Source organism: Salmo trutta, chromosome 28 (assembly GCF_901001165.1).
Source record: "Salmo trutta chromosome 28, fSalTru1.1, whole genome shotgun sequence".
NCBI classification, from domain to species: domain Eukaryota; kingdom Metazoa; phylum Chordata; class Actinopteri; order Salmoniformes; family Salmonidae; genus Salmo; species Salmo trutta.
The window spans coordinates 39,258,328-39,273,950 of record NC_042984.1 but is presented as its reverse complement, the minus strand read 5'-3'; the positions used below and the strand labels follow the sequence as shown (position 1 = coordinate 39,273,950).

Sequence of the window (15,623 nt, the reverse complement as noted above, 5' to 3'; positions counted from 1 at the left end):
GAGAATGGAACAAAGCAGTTATACTGCACATTTCAGTTTGGTTTTCTTTTTCAACTGTATTTTACTTTTGTCATACAGGGGCCTCACCTAAGTTCTATAAGAAGTTTACATGTTCACAATAGAACACACCAGTCACACCTCAGAAGATTTACCAATACAGTATTTATTTTTTTGCTCGTATTTTGATATAATTCCTATGTTACAGTACAATGTGCAATGCTGTATAAAAACAAAACCTTTTGAAATTCAAAGGATACTTACTATTCCACTACTACCACCAGAGAGCAGTATTCTATCTTGGTTCTGGCTAGTATCTCTGATCTTTTAAAGGGTTGTGTATTCAAAACTCTGTGGTAGGAGAGTTAAGATAAAAGTATGACTTTAACATTACCAGCTGAGGGACCTATCCATGAAAGTTCAAACATTTTACTGAGCTATTCATTCACCTTTGACATAACCTTTTAAGTGCCAACCTCAATTCATTAACAAAAAATCTTATGGAAATTAATACTTTCAGGGTAAAAAAGTGTAAACCTTCTCACAAAATATAAAACGGACACATCCAAAACTTAATATAAACGTGTAGTCATGCATTTGTTAATTGGGCTGCATACTGCTTTATTTTTTATACATCAGTTCTTATCTTGCATGTAAAATATATTATTTTTGTAATGTGATATGTGAATATCTACATTTATTTATTTGCATGGGAGAAATGAGTGAATTGGACATTAGGCTCCTCCAAGAGCTGTGATGGTAAAGTACCAGTTGGCAAGGGGACAGTGTGTGCGCATGTCTGTCGGTGTGCACGGGTTTTTTGCTGAACTGGAGCAGTGTCTAAAGGTACCTGTATTAACACTTGACCTAAACTCTCTATAAAATGAAATCTAAACAAGTCATATCACAAGCTGTCCTAACAACTGCTGTCAGTTTATAACAAATCATCTGTGTTATCTTATGAAGATATGCTAACTAACAAACCCAAATTGCTGCACGAGACACTGGTAGTTAACTTGTCATAGCCTGAGCTCAGTTGATGTGACCACTCATCACATTCAGTGAAGTCCTGCTTTAGATACTGGCGTAGGTAGGCTCTGTGATGGTTGTTTACTGTAAGGTAGCTGTAGTTCTATAGTGTCCAGTGTGTTGGCTCTATGGAGGCCCTGTCTGGGGCCCCTGAGGAGACCCTTGTTGGGGCCCAGAGGGATACCCTGATGGAGGTGGCCAGGCCCCAGCGCTGGGTGGACGACTGGGCTCCCCACTTCCTGACTGGTCAAGCTCAGCGCTGTCGCAGTCCGAGTCGTCGCACAGGGCCCGACTCTGAGGTAGAGAGAGAAGAGAAACATTATACTAGAGGTTGAAGATAACAACTGAAACCTCAGAGTTATGGGAGGTGTTAATGGTTCTCATCCATGGAAGTAGTGGAGATTAGAACTAGTGGTGGGGAACAGAAACTACACTGAACAAAAATATAAACGCAACATGTAAAGTGTTGGTCCCATGTTACATGAGCTGAAATAAAATATCATTTTCCATGTGCACAAAAAGCTTATTCCTCTCTAATTATGGTCACAAATTTGTTTACATCCCTGTTAGTGAGCATTTCTCCTTTGCCAACTACAGACCACGTATCTGGCGTCATGTGGGCGAGTAGTTTGTTGTTGTCAACATTGTGAACAGAGTGCCCCATGGTGGCAGTGGGATTATGGTGTAAGGCATAAGCTATGCACAACGAACACAATTACATTTTATCGTTGACTATTTCAATGCTCAGAAATACCGTGATGAGATCCTGAGGCCCGTTTCTTTGAAGGTATATGTGACCAACAGATGAATATCTCTACTCCCAGTCATGTGAAATCCATTCATTAGTGCCTAATGAATTTATTTAAATTGACAGATTTCCTCATATAAACTGTAACAAATTGTTGCATGTTGCGTTTATATTTTTCTTCACTGTAATTAAAAATAACACAAGGTATACAGTGCATTCAGAAAGTATTCAGACCCCATGACCTTTTCCACATTTTGTTACGTTAGTCTTATTCTAAAATGGATTAAATTTACTTTTTTTCCTAATCAATCTACACACATTACCCCATAATTACAAAGCGAAAACAGGTTTTTAATATTTTTTGCAAATATATAAAACCCTAAATAAAGACCTTATTTACATATGTATTCAGACCCTTTGCTATGAGACTCGAAATTGAGCTCAGGTGCATCCTGTTTCCAATGATCATCCTTGAGATGTTTCTACAATTTCATTGGAGTCCACCTGTGGTAAATTCATTTGATTGGACATGATTTGGAAAGTCACACACCTGTCTATATAATGTCCCACAGTTGACAGTGCATGTCAGAGCAAAAACTAAGCCATGAGGTCGAAGGAATTGTCCATAGAGCTCTGAGACAGGATTGTGTCGAGGCACAGATCTGGGGAAGGGTGCCCAAAAAAAATTCTGCAGCATTGAAGGTCCCCAAGAACACAGTGGCCTCCATCATTCTTAAATGGAAGAAGTTTGGAACCACCAAGACTCTTCCTAGAGCTGGCCGCCCGGCCAAACTGAGCAATCGGGGTAGAAGGGCCTTTGTCAGGGAGGTGACCAAGAACCCTATGGGCACTCTAGCAGAGCTCCAGAGTTCCTCTGTGGAGATGGGAGAACCTTCCAGAAGGACAACCATCTCTGTAGCACTCCACCAATCAGTCCTTTATGGTAGAGTGGCCAGATGGAAGCCACTCCTCTGTAAAAGTCACATGACAGCCCGCTTGAAGTTTGCCAAAAGGCACCTAAAGACTCTCAGACCATGAGAAACAAGATTCTCTGGTCTGATGAAACCAAGATTGAACTTTTTAGACTAAATGCCAAGTGCCACGTCTGGAGGAAACGTGGCACCATCCCTAAACGTGCTCCAGACTGCTCTGGACCTCAGACTGGGGCGAAGGTTCTCTTTCCAACAGGACAACGACCCTAAGCACACAGCCAAGAGAACGCAGGAGTGGCTTTGGGACAAGTCTCTGAATGTCCTTGAGTGGCCCAGCCAGAGCCCGGACTTCTCTGGAATATCTCTGGCGAGACCTGAAAATAGCTGTGCAGCGACGCTCACCCATCCAACCTGACAGATCTTGAGAGTATCTGCAGAGAAGAATGGGAGAAACTCCCCAAATACAGGTGTGTCAAGCTTGTAGCGTCATACCCAAGAGGACTCGAGGCTGTAATCACTGCCAAAGGTGCTTCAACAAAGTACTCAACAAAGTACCAAGCAAAGGGTCTGAATACTTATGTGAACGTGATATTTCAGTTATTTCTATTTAATACGTTTGCAAAAACTTCTAAAAAGTCAAGGGGTCTGAATACTTTCCGAATGCACCGTATATCCAGTATCAGAGAGAGAGAATTGTGTTACCTCATTAGGATTCTGTGAAGCGTCCAGCAGGGCTTTGACCTGGCCCAGGGCTCCCTCCCTCTCAGACAGCCCGCCAGAGGCCTGCACCGGGTCAGTGTTGTCTGCTGGGATCTCTGACCCCTGCGACAGGAGGTCATCGCTGCGGTCGCCCAGACGGTCGTCCGTGTTGGTGCTGACGACGTCCGGCGTGCCGCTGTGGGAGTGGTCGGTGGTGTGACCCTCTTCGCCATCCGACACAGAGAGGTTCTCCGAGCTGAAGGTAGACACCAACTGGCACTTGGTGATGCTGGTCGGACGTCTGGGGAGGATGAACGAGGGAGAAGAGGGAGATAAAAGAAGAGAGGAATCCAGTTTCGTTTCAGTTTTGATTCATTCATTTGATTAATATTGAATAGTCATATTTAATAGTCATATTGAATAGAAACATTTGAAAGTCATATTTAATAGTCATACTGAACAGTCATACAGAACAGTCATACTGAACAGTCATATTAAATAGTCATACTGAACAGTCATATTAAATAGTCATACTGAACAGTCATACAGAACAGTCATACAGAACAGTCATACTGAACAGTCATATTAAATAGTCATACTGAACAGTCATACAGAACAGTCATACAGAACAGTCATACTGAACAGTCATATTAAATAGTCATACTGAACAGTCATATTAAATAGTCATACTGAACAGTCATATTGAACAGTCATACAGAACAGTCATACTGAACAATCATACTGAACAGTCATATTGAATATTCATTGAATAACCACCTATACCTGCTACACAAAATCTCTGATTAGAATAGTAATATTTTACAAATGTTATTTTTATATAACGGTACCTAACACTATGACTCCTAAAATCATATCACATAACCATTTAGTGGAGATATCAAAGATGAGAAAAGAAGACATTTATATCTGTTTTTTGGGCACTGGAGTACAGCAACATGCTGTACTCACCTTCAGTGTTGGGGAGTAGTGAACTACATATAATACAACTAGTGATTTAACTACATTTTGCAGTTGCTTGGTGGTAGTTGAACTACATTCTAATCTTGGTAGTGCTTTCATTACTTTTGACGTATAGCAGTGTAGCTAACTACTGGAATTACACACTACCTTTTTTGCTAAAATAAAATATGGGTAGGCAAGAATTTTCTTTCTTTTTTGGCATCAGACCTGCGTAATTCTCACTTGAAACACAGTTTTCGTGTTTAATAGGCTAAATGACACATTCTGTTAACATCCGAGTCCAGAGTGATCTGTTCTTGCAATTTGTAGTCTATGACGTTTCAGATTTTAAAAAAAGTAGTGAACTACTTTTTCAAAGTAACTTTAATTAAGTAAACTATACGTTTCTAGCTTTAGTGTTGCTTAACTTCTACCAGTGTGAAGTAATCGGTAGCTTGGTAAACTATATTTCCCGAGTAGCTTCCCCAACACTGCTCACCGTCTCCGTGGCAACTCCACCTCGCTGTCAACCTCCCCCTCCTCCTCCTCTGAAGACACGCCACGCCTCTGTGGACACAGCAGGGAAAACAGAATGGGTTAGCTAACACATTCACAGAGATGAAAGGAGAGAGTACATATTGAACATGACTAGCTTTTCATTGGGACTGTACCTGTTTGCGTGCGATGGCCGCCCTGTACAGGATAGCTGAGGGGGTGAGATGCCCTGATGCCCCCCGGGGTAGCCTCACACCACCCACTCCCTCTTCCTTATCGTCCCCATCGTGGGGCAGGCGTGGGGCGCCCAGCACAGACCCCCTCCCGGCGGCCGCCCCCCTTCCACATGGCGAGTCCGGGCTGCTAGAGAAAGGGAACGAGGCCGCATCCTCGCTGGGCGTGTCGCTGCGTGGGGTGGTCTCTGTGAGGTCATCCAGACCCCCTGCGCCCCCTTCAGACCCCCCCAGGCCTGCGGAGGCGCTCAGGCTGCCGCCCCTCTCAAGCCCCCCAACGGTGGGTTCTCCTTTCCCTTGACCCTCAGCCGCCAGTGTGGTGCAGATGAGGTCCGGGCTGGAGGAGGACAGCTGCCTCTGCTGCTGCTCGTGGCCCAGGGCCCGCAGGGCCACGCTGGGGTCCTGGAGCTGCTTGGAGGGGCCCGTGCTGGAGCTGTTGGCCTGGGCAGGGTTGTCCCCGTCGGGAGAGGGTTGAGCGGCCTTCAGGCCGGCAAGGTCCCCGCTGCTGCCCTTGCCAGGCTTGCGGTGGCGGGTCTTGACCCTACGCGAGCGGCTGGGAGACGTGGAGCCCCTGTTGGAGCAGGAGGGGATAGTGACCTGCATCACGGAGGAATCCATCTTGGGAATGATCACCTCTGACTTGAGGATGTCTGGCCTATGAGAACAGAATAGAATAGGAAATGATGGTCAGATGTGAAATAATTGGATAACTAATCTTCAGCTATTTATAATGGTTTCAATCGAGTATTTAGTTTTGCATGATCCACCTCCTTATAGGGTTCACATAAGAACTACGCTTGTCTCCTATGCTTTTGGCTCTCTGAATGAACTCTCACCTCTTTCCAGAGGGCAGTTTCTGTGGGACGTTTCTCTTCTTGATGAGTTTGTCCATGGAGTTGGAGGAGCTAGTCTGTCTGGAGCTGTGGTGCTTGAACAGTCCTGGGTACTTCTTATCTAAAGACTGCTCTCTCCTAGGAACACATCAATACCATTCATGTTGAATGCATAAGAAATCCAGAAACTAGTCTGTTCTACATATTCTATTTCTATGACTTGTATCCTCTATAACCCCAATTACCAGAGACTATTTATCAACTCATTTTCAAACACTGCATGTTCAGTATGTCTATATGCTATAATAGCTGACATGATTCATGTGATAAATTTGACTTTTCTTTATGCAAATGATCCGAGAATTAGCTAAACAACTAAATAAGCACCGAAGTGCTTTGATTGAGAGAGCCACCTACTTCTGCAGCTCTTTCTCTTTGAGCTCCAGCTGCAGCATGACAGCGTTGAGCTCCATGTAGAGGTTGTTGGTCCTTTCCAGCTTCCTCTCATAGTGCTCCCGGATGTCCAGAGCGTGCCTGAATAGAAAAGAGCGCACAAATGACATCATGCTTCGCATGAAAGGATGCAAGAAATGTGCCCTGAGACTATTATTTTCTATCTCTTTCTTTTTTCTGTCTTCAAAGATAGATAAAGGAAGGGCATTGGATAAAAAGGAACTGTAGACATTTGATGTTAGTGAAACTCCCTGTCGACATGACCATGCGATTACTGTATTATAGTTTCACAGCTCATAACAAGGCACTGCCCACTGGACACACACTGGTTGAATCAATGCTGTGTCCATGTCATTTCAATGAATTAAGTCTGGGCCTAGTGGGTGGGGGTTTTCTCTTACACTATCCTGGCATAGCATCACTTCCAGCATCTCAAAGAGAAGAGTAACTCTGCCTGTCAGAGTGTCGTGGTACAGACCTTAGCTCCTCTCTGCGTCGGTTGATCAGTTCCTCGTCCAGTCGGTGCAGACAGGTCCCCTCAGACTTAATCTTCTCAAAGTGCTGCTTCACCTCCTCCCGCCACTCAGCCTGCGCCACACACACACACACACACACACACACACACACACACACACACACACACACACACACACACACACACACACACACACACACACACACACACACACACACACACACTGGGTATGTGTGCGAGTGTACACGTGCATGCACATATTTGTGCACTCATATGTGTCACCTGTGAATGTGTTTGCTTGTGTATAAGTTCATCAGGTTGTGTGAGACATAGTGTAGAGTGGGCTACCTGAGACTTGAAGTATGTCTCCTGTGGGGTGGAGAGTACATCAGCTGAGGCTATATCCAGATGGAGGAGGATCTGACGGAAAGAGGGTCTATTTCTGGGTTTACAGTTCCTGAAAAGCCAAGGAGATATTTTCAGTCAGAGACAACTTTTGTATATCTACTGTATAATCAATATGGTTCTACGTGAGCCAAGTCTATCTGGGAAAGGTTTAAAAGGACAGAATTTCCCGCTATCTATTTCCACCGCCACCTCTCACCTCTCTCTCCTCTTTTCCACCGTCCCTCTCTTTCCCTCCCTCCCTCCCTCCCTCTCCACTCACCAGCACTGCCTCAGGAGGATTTTGAAGCCGTCTGGGCAGCTCTCGGGGATAGGGAGGTTCAGGCTGTTGTTGCCCACCCCCCAGATGATGGCGGAGGAGTCCACATCCTTATAGGGGACCTCTCCGGTCAGCATCTCCCACAGCACCACTCCGAACGACCTGCAGTTCACAACGCTCCTTATATTAGTGATCACTGAGATGGGATTGCATTGGTCATCTTTTATATGGCCAAGAAGTTGGAATCCTTCACTTACCAGATGTCCACCTTCTCCGATACGGGTTCATTCCGAATGACCTCTGGGGCCATCCAGGCCACAGTACCAGCGAAGGACATCTTCATGCTCTTATCAATGAGCTCCTTGGAGGTGCCGAAGTCAGAGATCTTCACTAGGTCATCATGGGTAATCAGCATACTGACAAGGATAGAAAGAAAACCACTATTATTGTAGATGTTCTTAAGCCAGAAATAGAAAAATATTTTTTCGAAAGAGCTCATTGATTCAATTTGGAGACTTCTAATCTCTATAAGCCAGGGGACATACAGCCCGCCGACCGGATTTGGTCCGCGAGCCCATTCAATCCAGCCCGCGGGTGGAATTATAATGTTTCGGGTTAAATAACACTCCGGGACACTCTTGAACGGACTTGGTTTTGACTAACAAATCGGTCATAAAAAAATATGTACGGCCCTCCGCTGAATTTGGAAATTGCGATGTGGCCCTTGAGCCAAATTGATTGCTCACCTCTGACATAGGTGGATGGTTTTGATAATATCGAGCACATGGACTCACTTGGGGGACTTGAGGTCTCTGTGGATGATCTTGTGGAGGTGCAGGTAGTTCATGCCCCCGGCGATGCCCATGGCCCAGTCTATGAGCAGGGAGGGGGTGATCTTCCTGCCTGCTCTCAGCACCTCGTACAGCTGGCCCTGGGCACAGTACTCCATCAGGATACAGTAGCAGGGAGCCTGGGTGCAGATACCCCTGGGGGACAGAGAGGGAGGGAAGAAGGAATGGAGGGAGGGAGGGACAAAGGAGAAAGAGGAGAAAAATAGAGTCAATGTCTGATGATGTCATAGTCTTGATGGTTTGCTTGGTCTAGGCAACAATAGCTCGGACCAACAGTTGGGTATATGTTTATACGTTCTACTACTATCGTCATATACATCTCTACTGTTCTCTTGGGGTCGGGGTCAGGGTCAGGGAGTTTTTCTCACTTGAAGGTGATGATGTTGGGGTGCTTGAGTTTGCGTAGGTGCTTGATCTCCGTCTCCTTGATGTCCCGGACTTTCTTGACGGCCACATCCTCTCCGTGGAACTTCCCCAAGAAGACCGCCCCCTGGGCCCCGCTGCCAACCCATTGCAGGTCCGAGATCTCTTCAAATGGAACCTCCCAGGATTCTAAGAATGCAACATCAACACAAGGAAGCAGTAAGTGACAAGCCGTGGGTGGCAGACGGCTCTAAGCAAACCAGCTGAGATGTGTCATATAAACGACATCATCTGTTGCATTTTAATGGTCCACAAGGGAAAGACATCTACGTATATATATGACTTTCCTATGGGAAAAGTACTTAATATCGACACATTAGTAGGTGTTTTCCCCGTTATAGCATCATAGCTCACGATTGGATCAATATGTGCAGTGTACAGTAAGATGGCAGTTGGAGAGACATGTAGAGGCAAACAGCTGCACATCTCCCCAAAGTTAATCTCTCATCTCCCATAATCTGTCATAAGAGCTGCCTTCTCATACAATGTGGTGTGGATCTGTTTTTTCTAAAGTATTTCTATTTACCTCGGAACTGGAAACCCTCAATCTGGAATCTGTCATAAGAGTACAGTAGATAGATGAATAACAGAGTTTGGTCACTGTGAGAAGACAGATGCCAGTAGGCGGAATAAGAGACACAAGCAGATTAATTCTGCATGAGGTCCACTAAAGTTTTGTGGTCTCAAGGGACCTGCGGCTGTAGAGGCAGCTGTTCTTGTTGTCTCGCTAACCAGCTGTGAATCCGCTACCGTAGATCAGACTGTGAATGAGGCTAGTGCAAAGGTAACATCAGCCGCATTATGGTGGAGAGTAGGGGATGGTGGCAGGAAGGCAGGAAGGCATAGTGAGAGATATAAAAAGAGAGAGTAATGTAAGCCATTTTAGTGAATACCCTCCAAAATGAAAAGTAGCAAGGAGGAGCAGCATCTCGAAGTTTAACCTTTTTATTGGATATATAATGCATCACCATGGTTACGGATTTACCTCAACACCTTTACACAGTGAATGACTAACATTTCAATTGACAATAGATTCAGTATCCTACATGACATCTCCATGTATTTCTGTATTGGTTAAGGTATTCAGTATCCTAAAAGTATACAAAAGTCGTTATTAAACACAGAAGACCTTGTGCTGAAGTGACAAAGAACTGGCCGTTATACTCACTCCACACACCTTCCTGGTTATGCTTGTGTTCGGGGGAGTATGCTTTCCCGATCATGGTCCAGACGGGTTTCAGGCAGCCAAACAGGCCCTCCAGGAACCCTCCACCTCCTTGCTGCATCCGGATGTTGTCTGATTGGCTACGGACGGCCCCAGCCTCCGAGCTAAGCCCCGCCTCTGCCCCGCCCCCACACTGGCAGGCCTCATGCTCGTGTAACTTCAGCACACTGTTGTCAAAGTGGGCCGGGGGCCCGTCACTAGGGGTGGGGCTGCTGCCACAGGTGTGGGGGCACCCCTCAACCCCGCCTGGCACCCCTGGTGCCCCACCAGTGTCGATGGACAACACGTTGCGGAGGACACACTGGGTGGGGGTCAGGTCGGTCTCTGGGGTGCAGGCGGGGGTGTCTGCATCCAACCTGCGGAAGGGGGGCTCTGAGATGGGGGTGCTGAAGCCTGAGAGAGAGGGGGAGGGGGCGCGGGGCTCATGGAGGCAGGTCCCACTCATCAGGGGGTCCCACAACACAGTAGCCAAGGATGGATGGGAGTACAGAGGGAGAAGGGGAGGCCTAGATGGGGAGAAACAAAAATGAATAGGGAATAAAAAATCGAATGAATCACTATAAATCAGCATAATCCATTAATCCCTGCTCTTTTGGCTGTTTTGGAGCTGTCCAGTGCTGAAATATACCTGTATCTCGGTTTTCATTCAAAACAGTGTTTTCTGAATGTTTGGCCTTGTCAGTATGATACATACACTCTCAGAAAATAAGGTACGGTTAGGGTCAGTGGCGTACCACAGTTTTGCGAGCTAATTTCCTGTAATTATAAACATTTTGCCATGTCTTATGTATTCATACAGTGCATTCTGAAAGTATTCAGATCACTTTACTTTTTCCACATTTTGTTACGTTACAGCCTTATTCTAAAATTGATTAAATTGTTTTTTTTTCTTCATTACTCAAAAACAGGTTTTAAGAAGAAAAAGAATGTCAGGTCTTAAAAATGAAAAACTGAAATATCACATTTACATAAGTAATCAGACCCTTTACTCAGTACTTTGTTGAAGCACCTTTGGCAGCGATTACAGCCTTGAGTCTTACTTGGGTATGACGCTACAAGCTTGGCACACCTGTATTTGGGGAGTTTCTCACATTCTTCTATGCAGATCATCTCAAGCTCTGTCAGGTTGGATGGGGAGCGTCACTGAACAGCTATTTTCAGGTCTCTCATCAGATGTTAGATTGGGTTCAAGTCCGGGCTCTGCCTGGGCCACTCAAGGACATTCAGAGTTGTCCTGAAGGAACTCCTGCATTGTGTTGGCTGTGTGCTTAGGGTCATTGGAAGGTCATTGCAAACTCCAAGCGGACTGTCATGTGCCTTTTACTGAGGAGTGTCTTCCATCTGGCAACTCTACCACAAAGGCCTGATTGGTGGAGTGCAGATTGGTGGAGTGCAGAAGGAGTTGTCCTTCAGGAAGTTCTCCCATCTCCACAGGTGACCATCGGGTTCTTGGTCACCTCCCTGACCAAGGCTCTTCTCCCCCGATTGATCAGTTTGGCCAGGCGGCCAGCTCTAGGAAGAGTCTTGGTGGTTCCAAACTTCTTCCATTTAATAATGATTGAGGCTATTCTTCTTGGGGACCTTCAATGCTGCAGAAATGTTTTGGTACACTTCCCCAGATCTGTGCCTTGACACAATACTGTCTCTGAGCTCTACAGACAATTCCTTCGACCTCATGGCTTGGTTTTTGCTCTGGCATGCACTGTCAACTGTGGGACCTTATATAGACAGCTGTGTGCCTTTCCAAATCATGTCCAATCAATTGAATTAACCACAGGTGGACTCCAATCAAGCTGTAGAAACATCTCAAGTATGGTCAATCGAAACAGAATGCACCTGAGCTCAATTTCGAGTCTCATAGCAAAGGGTCTGAATACTTATGTAAATAAGGTATTTTTTATTTTTAATACATTTGCAAAAATGTCTAAAAACCTGTTTTTGCTTAGTCATTATGGGGTATTGTGTGTAGATCGATGAGATAATTTTTTTCAATAAGGCTGTACCGTAACAAAATGTGGAAAACTGGAAGTGGTCTGAATACTTTATCAATGACTGTATAATCTCACATGGTACTGTTCTGGACCTTTTAGGATACATTTGGGGATAATCTAGTATAATGTAAAAATGTTGTACCCGATATTTGGAATATAAAGGTACAATCATAGGAGGCATGGCTGAGTCGGGGTGGCATTTCAGTTAGTTATTTTTGGCCACCTGTGATTGAAAGTGGTGTACCAGTTTAAGTAGTCTATGGTTGTTAATTAAAGTTGTTAATTGTTGTTGTCAATTAAAGTTTGAGCATGTCTGCTGCTAGTTCTGAAGTCTTTATAAAGGCTTACATAAAAGCATGTGACAATAAAAAGCTGTAATTCATATTTTAGCGACGTTAACCCAACGCTGATCAAACTAGTCAAGAGGTATGGACCTCTTAGCGTAATGGTTAACGTGTTGACTTGATAGTTGCTGGACCCAGGTTCGAGTCCCAGGCTACCCCCACGAATTCGCTACACTGGTGTCCGAAGCGGGATGGCGGAGAGGTGTGAACTCATGAGGAGCTTGGTATAGAGAAGAGGTACATTTTTGTCACTTAAAAGGAACAAACGGCTTTGTCACTGTGGTGGTACTCTAAAAAGGGAAATGTGTACAAACTGCAAGGATATATGCCTGTAACTAACGGTACAATGGATTTCGCTTACAGGTACCACTACAGTGACAAGCGTTTGGAAGCCTTTAAGTACAATTCGGTACCTTTTTTAAGTTTAAGTAAAGTAGAAATGATTGTAATCAAGTCAACTACATAGGTGTTGTTCACTCAGCAGAAAGACTGTCTGTAACAGACGAAACATCAGACAGATGGGCCTTACTTTGTGGGAGAAGAGAGGGAGAGAGAGAGAGAAAAAAATGACTACAGGGAATCAATAAAATCTTGCTCTACCTTTCTTTAAAAAAAAACACTCCTGTGAAAACAAGTCAACCATTTCATGCAATTTCTCCTCAATAAAGACTCAATTATTCAGTGAACCGCATTTTAATATTTATGAATCTATGAACGGGATTGAGGCAGTCAATCAGGGCCAAATCATCTGGAATGGGAAATAGTTTTATGAATGAACTAGGAAGATAGCACTGACTACAGAATAAACCTGACCTTTATCCTCAGGGTAATTCCCTTAGGAGTGTCACCATAGGGTAGGCAAGCCTATATATGTGTTACATTAGGGATATGGATAGTACTCTGTTGGAATCAATAAGAATGAGTAAGCTACTATGTTTCTTCTGGTACTGTATGTATTGAATGGAACATACGGTCCTGTTACATGCTTGGCTTGACAGTGTTATGCTGCAACCTATTCATTTACAATACTGTACAAGTCATGGCATTGTATCTCTGTAGAATATGACGAAATTGCATAACTAACCCATTGAGGTGTGTGTGTGTGTGTGTGTGTGTGCGCGCGCGCGCGTCTGTGAGCGTGTGCATGCGCGCGTGTGTGCGTGCGTGCGTGCGTGCGTGCGTGTGTGTGTGTGTGTGTGTGTAAGTAAGAGAGAGAGAGAACTGCCACATGTACCCAATTTACATTATACGGCAGCCCCTTACTCTGTACTGCACCACCGCATGAGAATCGCGACGCTCGAGCGAATAGAGAGCGTTAAATGGGAAAAACACTGGGCCACAGTGGGAAGGAGCACTTTCGCTCACAAATGCAGGGAGATCTATCTTTAAATAACCAAGGATGTGATGATGACACTCACTAGCATCACAGTCGACGTGCATGAATTAAAGCCCGAACCGTACGAGTCCATCCATGCCAAGTCTAACTGCCGCATCGTCTGTAGATTTACTTAATGTTGGCACCAACACAAACATATTTCGTAATAGATTATCACGCTGCTACACAAATATGATCTCTCGCATTAATCAGCGATTATGCATTTTCTCCTAGATTGACGTGCTGGTACGCTACAATGTGAACAGAGTACACTGCATGAGGCAAAGGCAAACCTACATGAACATCTCATAATACCTGATTTCCTATTTGATCTATAACACTTGATAGCATGACATTCCCATACCTTTCTGCCTGGTTGATGTCGCGTTGTCAAGTACGGGATGGGTTCAGCTTGCTACATGCGATAATTAAGAACAATTGTCGTTTTTCCTCTCCGGACTTACAGTCGTTTTATTGCGTGAAAGTCCCTTTCCACGAGTTCACGTTATCAGAACGAATCCCAGCGGGCAAATTGTGTTATCAATAACCGGGGAACCATGGAACGTGAGTCGCGCGCTGGGTTGGGGGAGGGAGCTGTCTCCTTCCCAGTGCTGAATTGACGTCACGGAGTTGCAAGCTACCCACAAGGGGGCGCGAATATCGCCCCCACAAAATTATACAGTGGTTTCCATATTTTCAGCAACGTTTCATAAACTGTCTTCGAGTCATGTGAGTTCCACTGACTTCTTTGTTCTTTGCTTGAGATGATGCCTTTGGAAATGTTTTGCACACACAATTAATGGTTCAGGTACGGAAGGATAACGTGGGGTGACTAGCCCTCCCCAAGAACGATGTCCAATTGCTGACACAAGAAAAGCAAAGTTCGGTAAAACATTTGGAATATGGATGATGGTCATGCTTAGAAAAACTAACTATGAAGGCAAATAAGTGGCTACAGTTTACACTTTTTTAATCAAATGTTTTTTTTTTAATTAAATATTTTGGGGTAACTTATGTTAAAATCTATCTTTAAAAAATGTGTTGAGTGATTAACTAAATTAACTAGTGATTAAGTTAAAGTCTAAGTATCAAATATTCAAATAAAATGGCATTGTACATCTCACTATAAATATCCTCACTATGATGAGGTTTTGATGTAAGGTCCCTCTTTTTATTGTCCCATCAAATCATCTCCACATCATTCTAAAGTATCTAAAAAATGACTATGTAACTGATTTAAGTTATTTGTAGATGATTTGGACATGATTTGGAAAATGCTAATTTAGGCACTATTGACTTACATCGGATCTATCTTAATTAGATTATATATGTCACGTCCTGACCAGTGAAGGGGTCATTTGTCATTGTAGTATGGTCAGGGCGTGGCAGGGGGTGTTGTTTTTGTGTGTTTTGGGGTTTGTTTGTTTCCAGGGGACATGTTCTAATTTTCATTTTCTATGTTCGTTTTTCTTTGTGTGGCCGAGTATGGTTTCCAATCAGAGGCAGGTGTCGTTAGTTGTCTCTGATTGGAAGCCATACTTAGGCAGCCTGTTTTTTCCTGTGGGTTGTGGGTGGTTGTTTCCTGTATAGTCTGAGAACCTTACGGAACTGTTGATTGTCGGTTTGTTATTTTTTAAGTGTTCACTTTATTACTATAATAAAAGAAGATGAACACTATACCCGCTGCGCCTTGGTCTGTCCCTTTCGACGCCTATGACAATATATACACAGTACCAGTCAAAAGTTTGGACACACCTACTCATTCAAGGATTTTTCCTTGATTTTTTTCTATTTTCTACATTGTAGAATAATAGTGAAGACATCAAAACTATGAAATAACACATATGGAATTATGTAGTAAGCAAAAAAGTGTTAAACAAATCAAAATATATGTTA

At 44.1% G+C, this 15,623-nt stretch overlaps 1 protein-coding gene across 3 annotated transcripts; it reads right to left on the bottom strand.

Moving 5' to 3' along the window:
• Positions 1 to 177: 177 nt before the first annotated feature.
• Positions 178 to 14,364, bottom strand: map3k12 (mitogen-activated protein kinase kinase kinase 12). Of its 3 annotated transcripts, none has more exons than XM_029719969.1 (14): positions 14,092 to 14,363; positions 9,961 to 10,523; positions 8,738 to 8,921; positions 8,313 to 8,504; positions 7,776 to 7,934; positions 7,522 to 7,680; positions 7,203 to 7,311; positions 6,858 to 6,967; positions 6,344 to 6,460; positions 5,930 to 6,064; positions 5,037 to 5,748; positions 4,865 to 4,932; positions 3,409 to 3,706; positions 178 to 1,320 (listed from the first exon to the last, which is right to left on the bottom strand). In XM_029719969.1, the coding sequence occupies exons 2-14, from the start codon at positions 10,460 to 10,462 to the stop codon at positions 1,153 to 1,155; spliced, it is 2,913 nt and encodes a 970-aa protein (XP_029575829.1). In that variant the 5' UTR covers positions 10,463 to 10,523; positions 14,092 to 14,363; the 3' UTR covers positions 178 to 1,152. The 3 variants fall into 3 exon arrangements, with proteins under 3 accessions (XP_029575829.1, XP_029575830.1, XP_029575831.1); XM_029719970.1 differs by having other exon boundaries at positions 9,970 to 10,523; XM_029719971.1 differs by lacking the exon at positions 5,930 to 6,064 and having other exon boundaries at positions 14,092 to 14,364.
• Between the last annotated feature and the right edge of the window lie 1,259 nt (positions 14,365 to 15,623).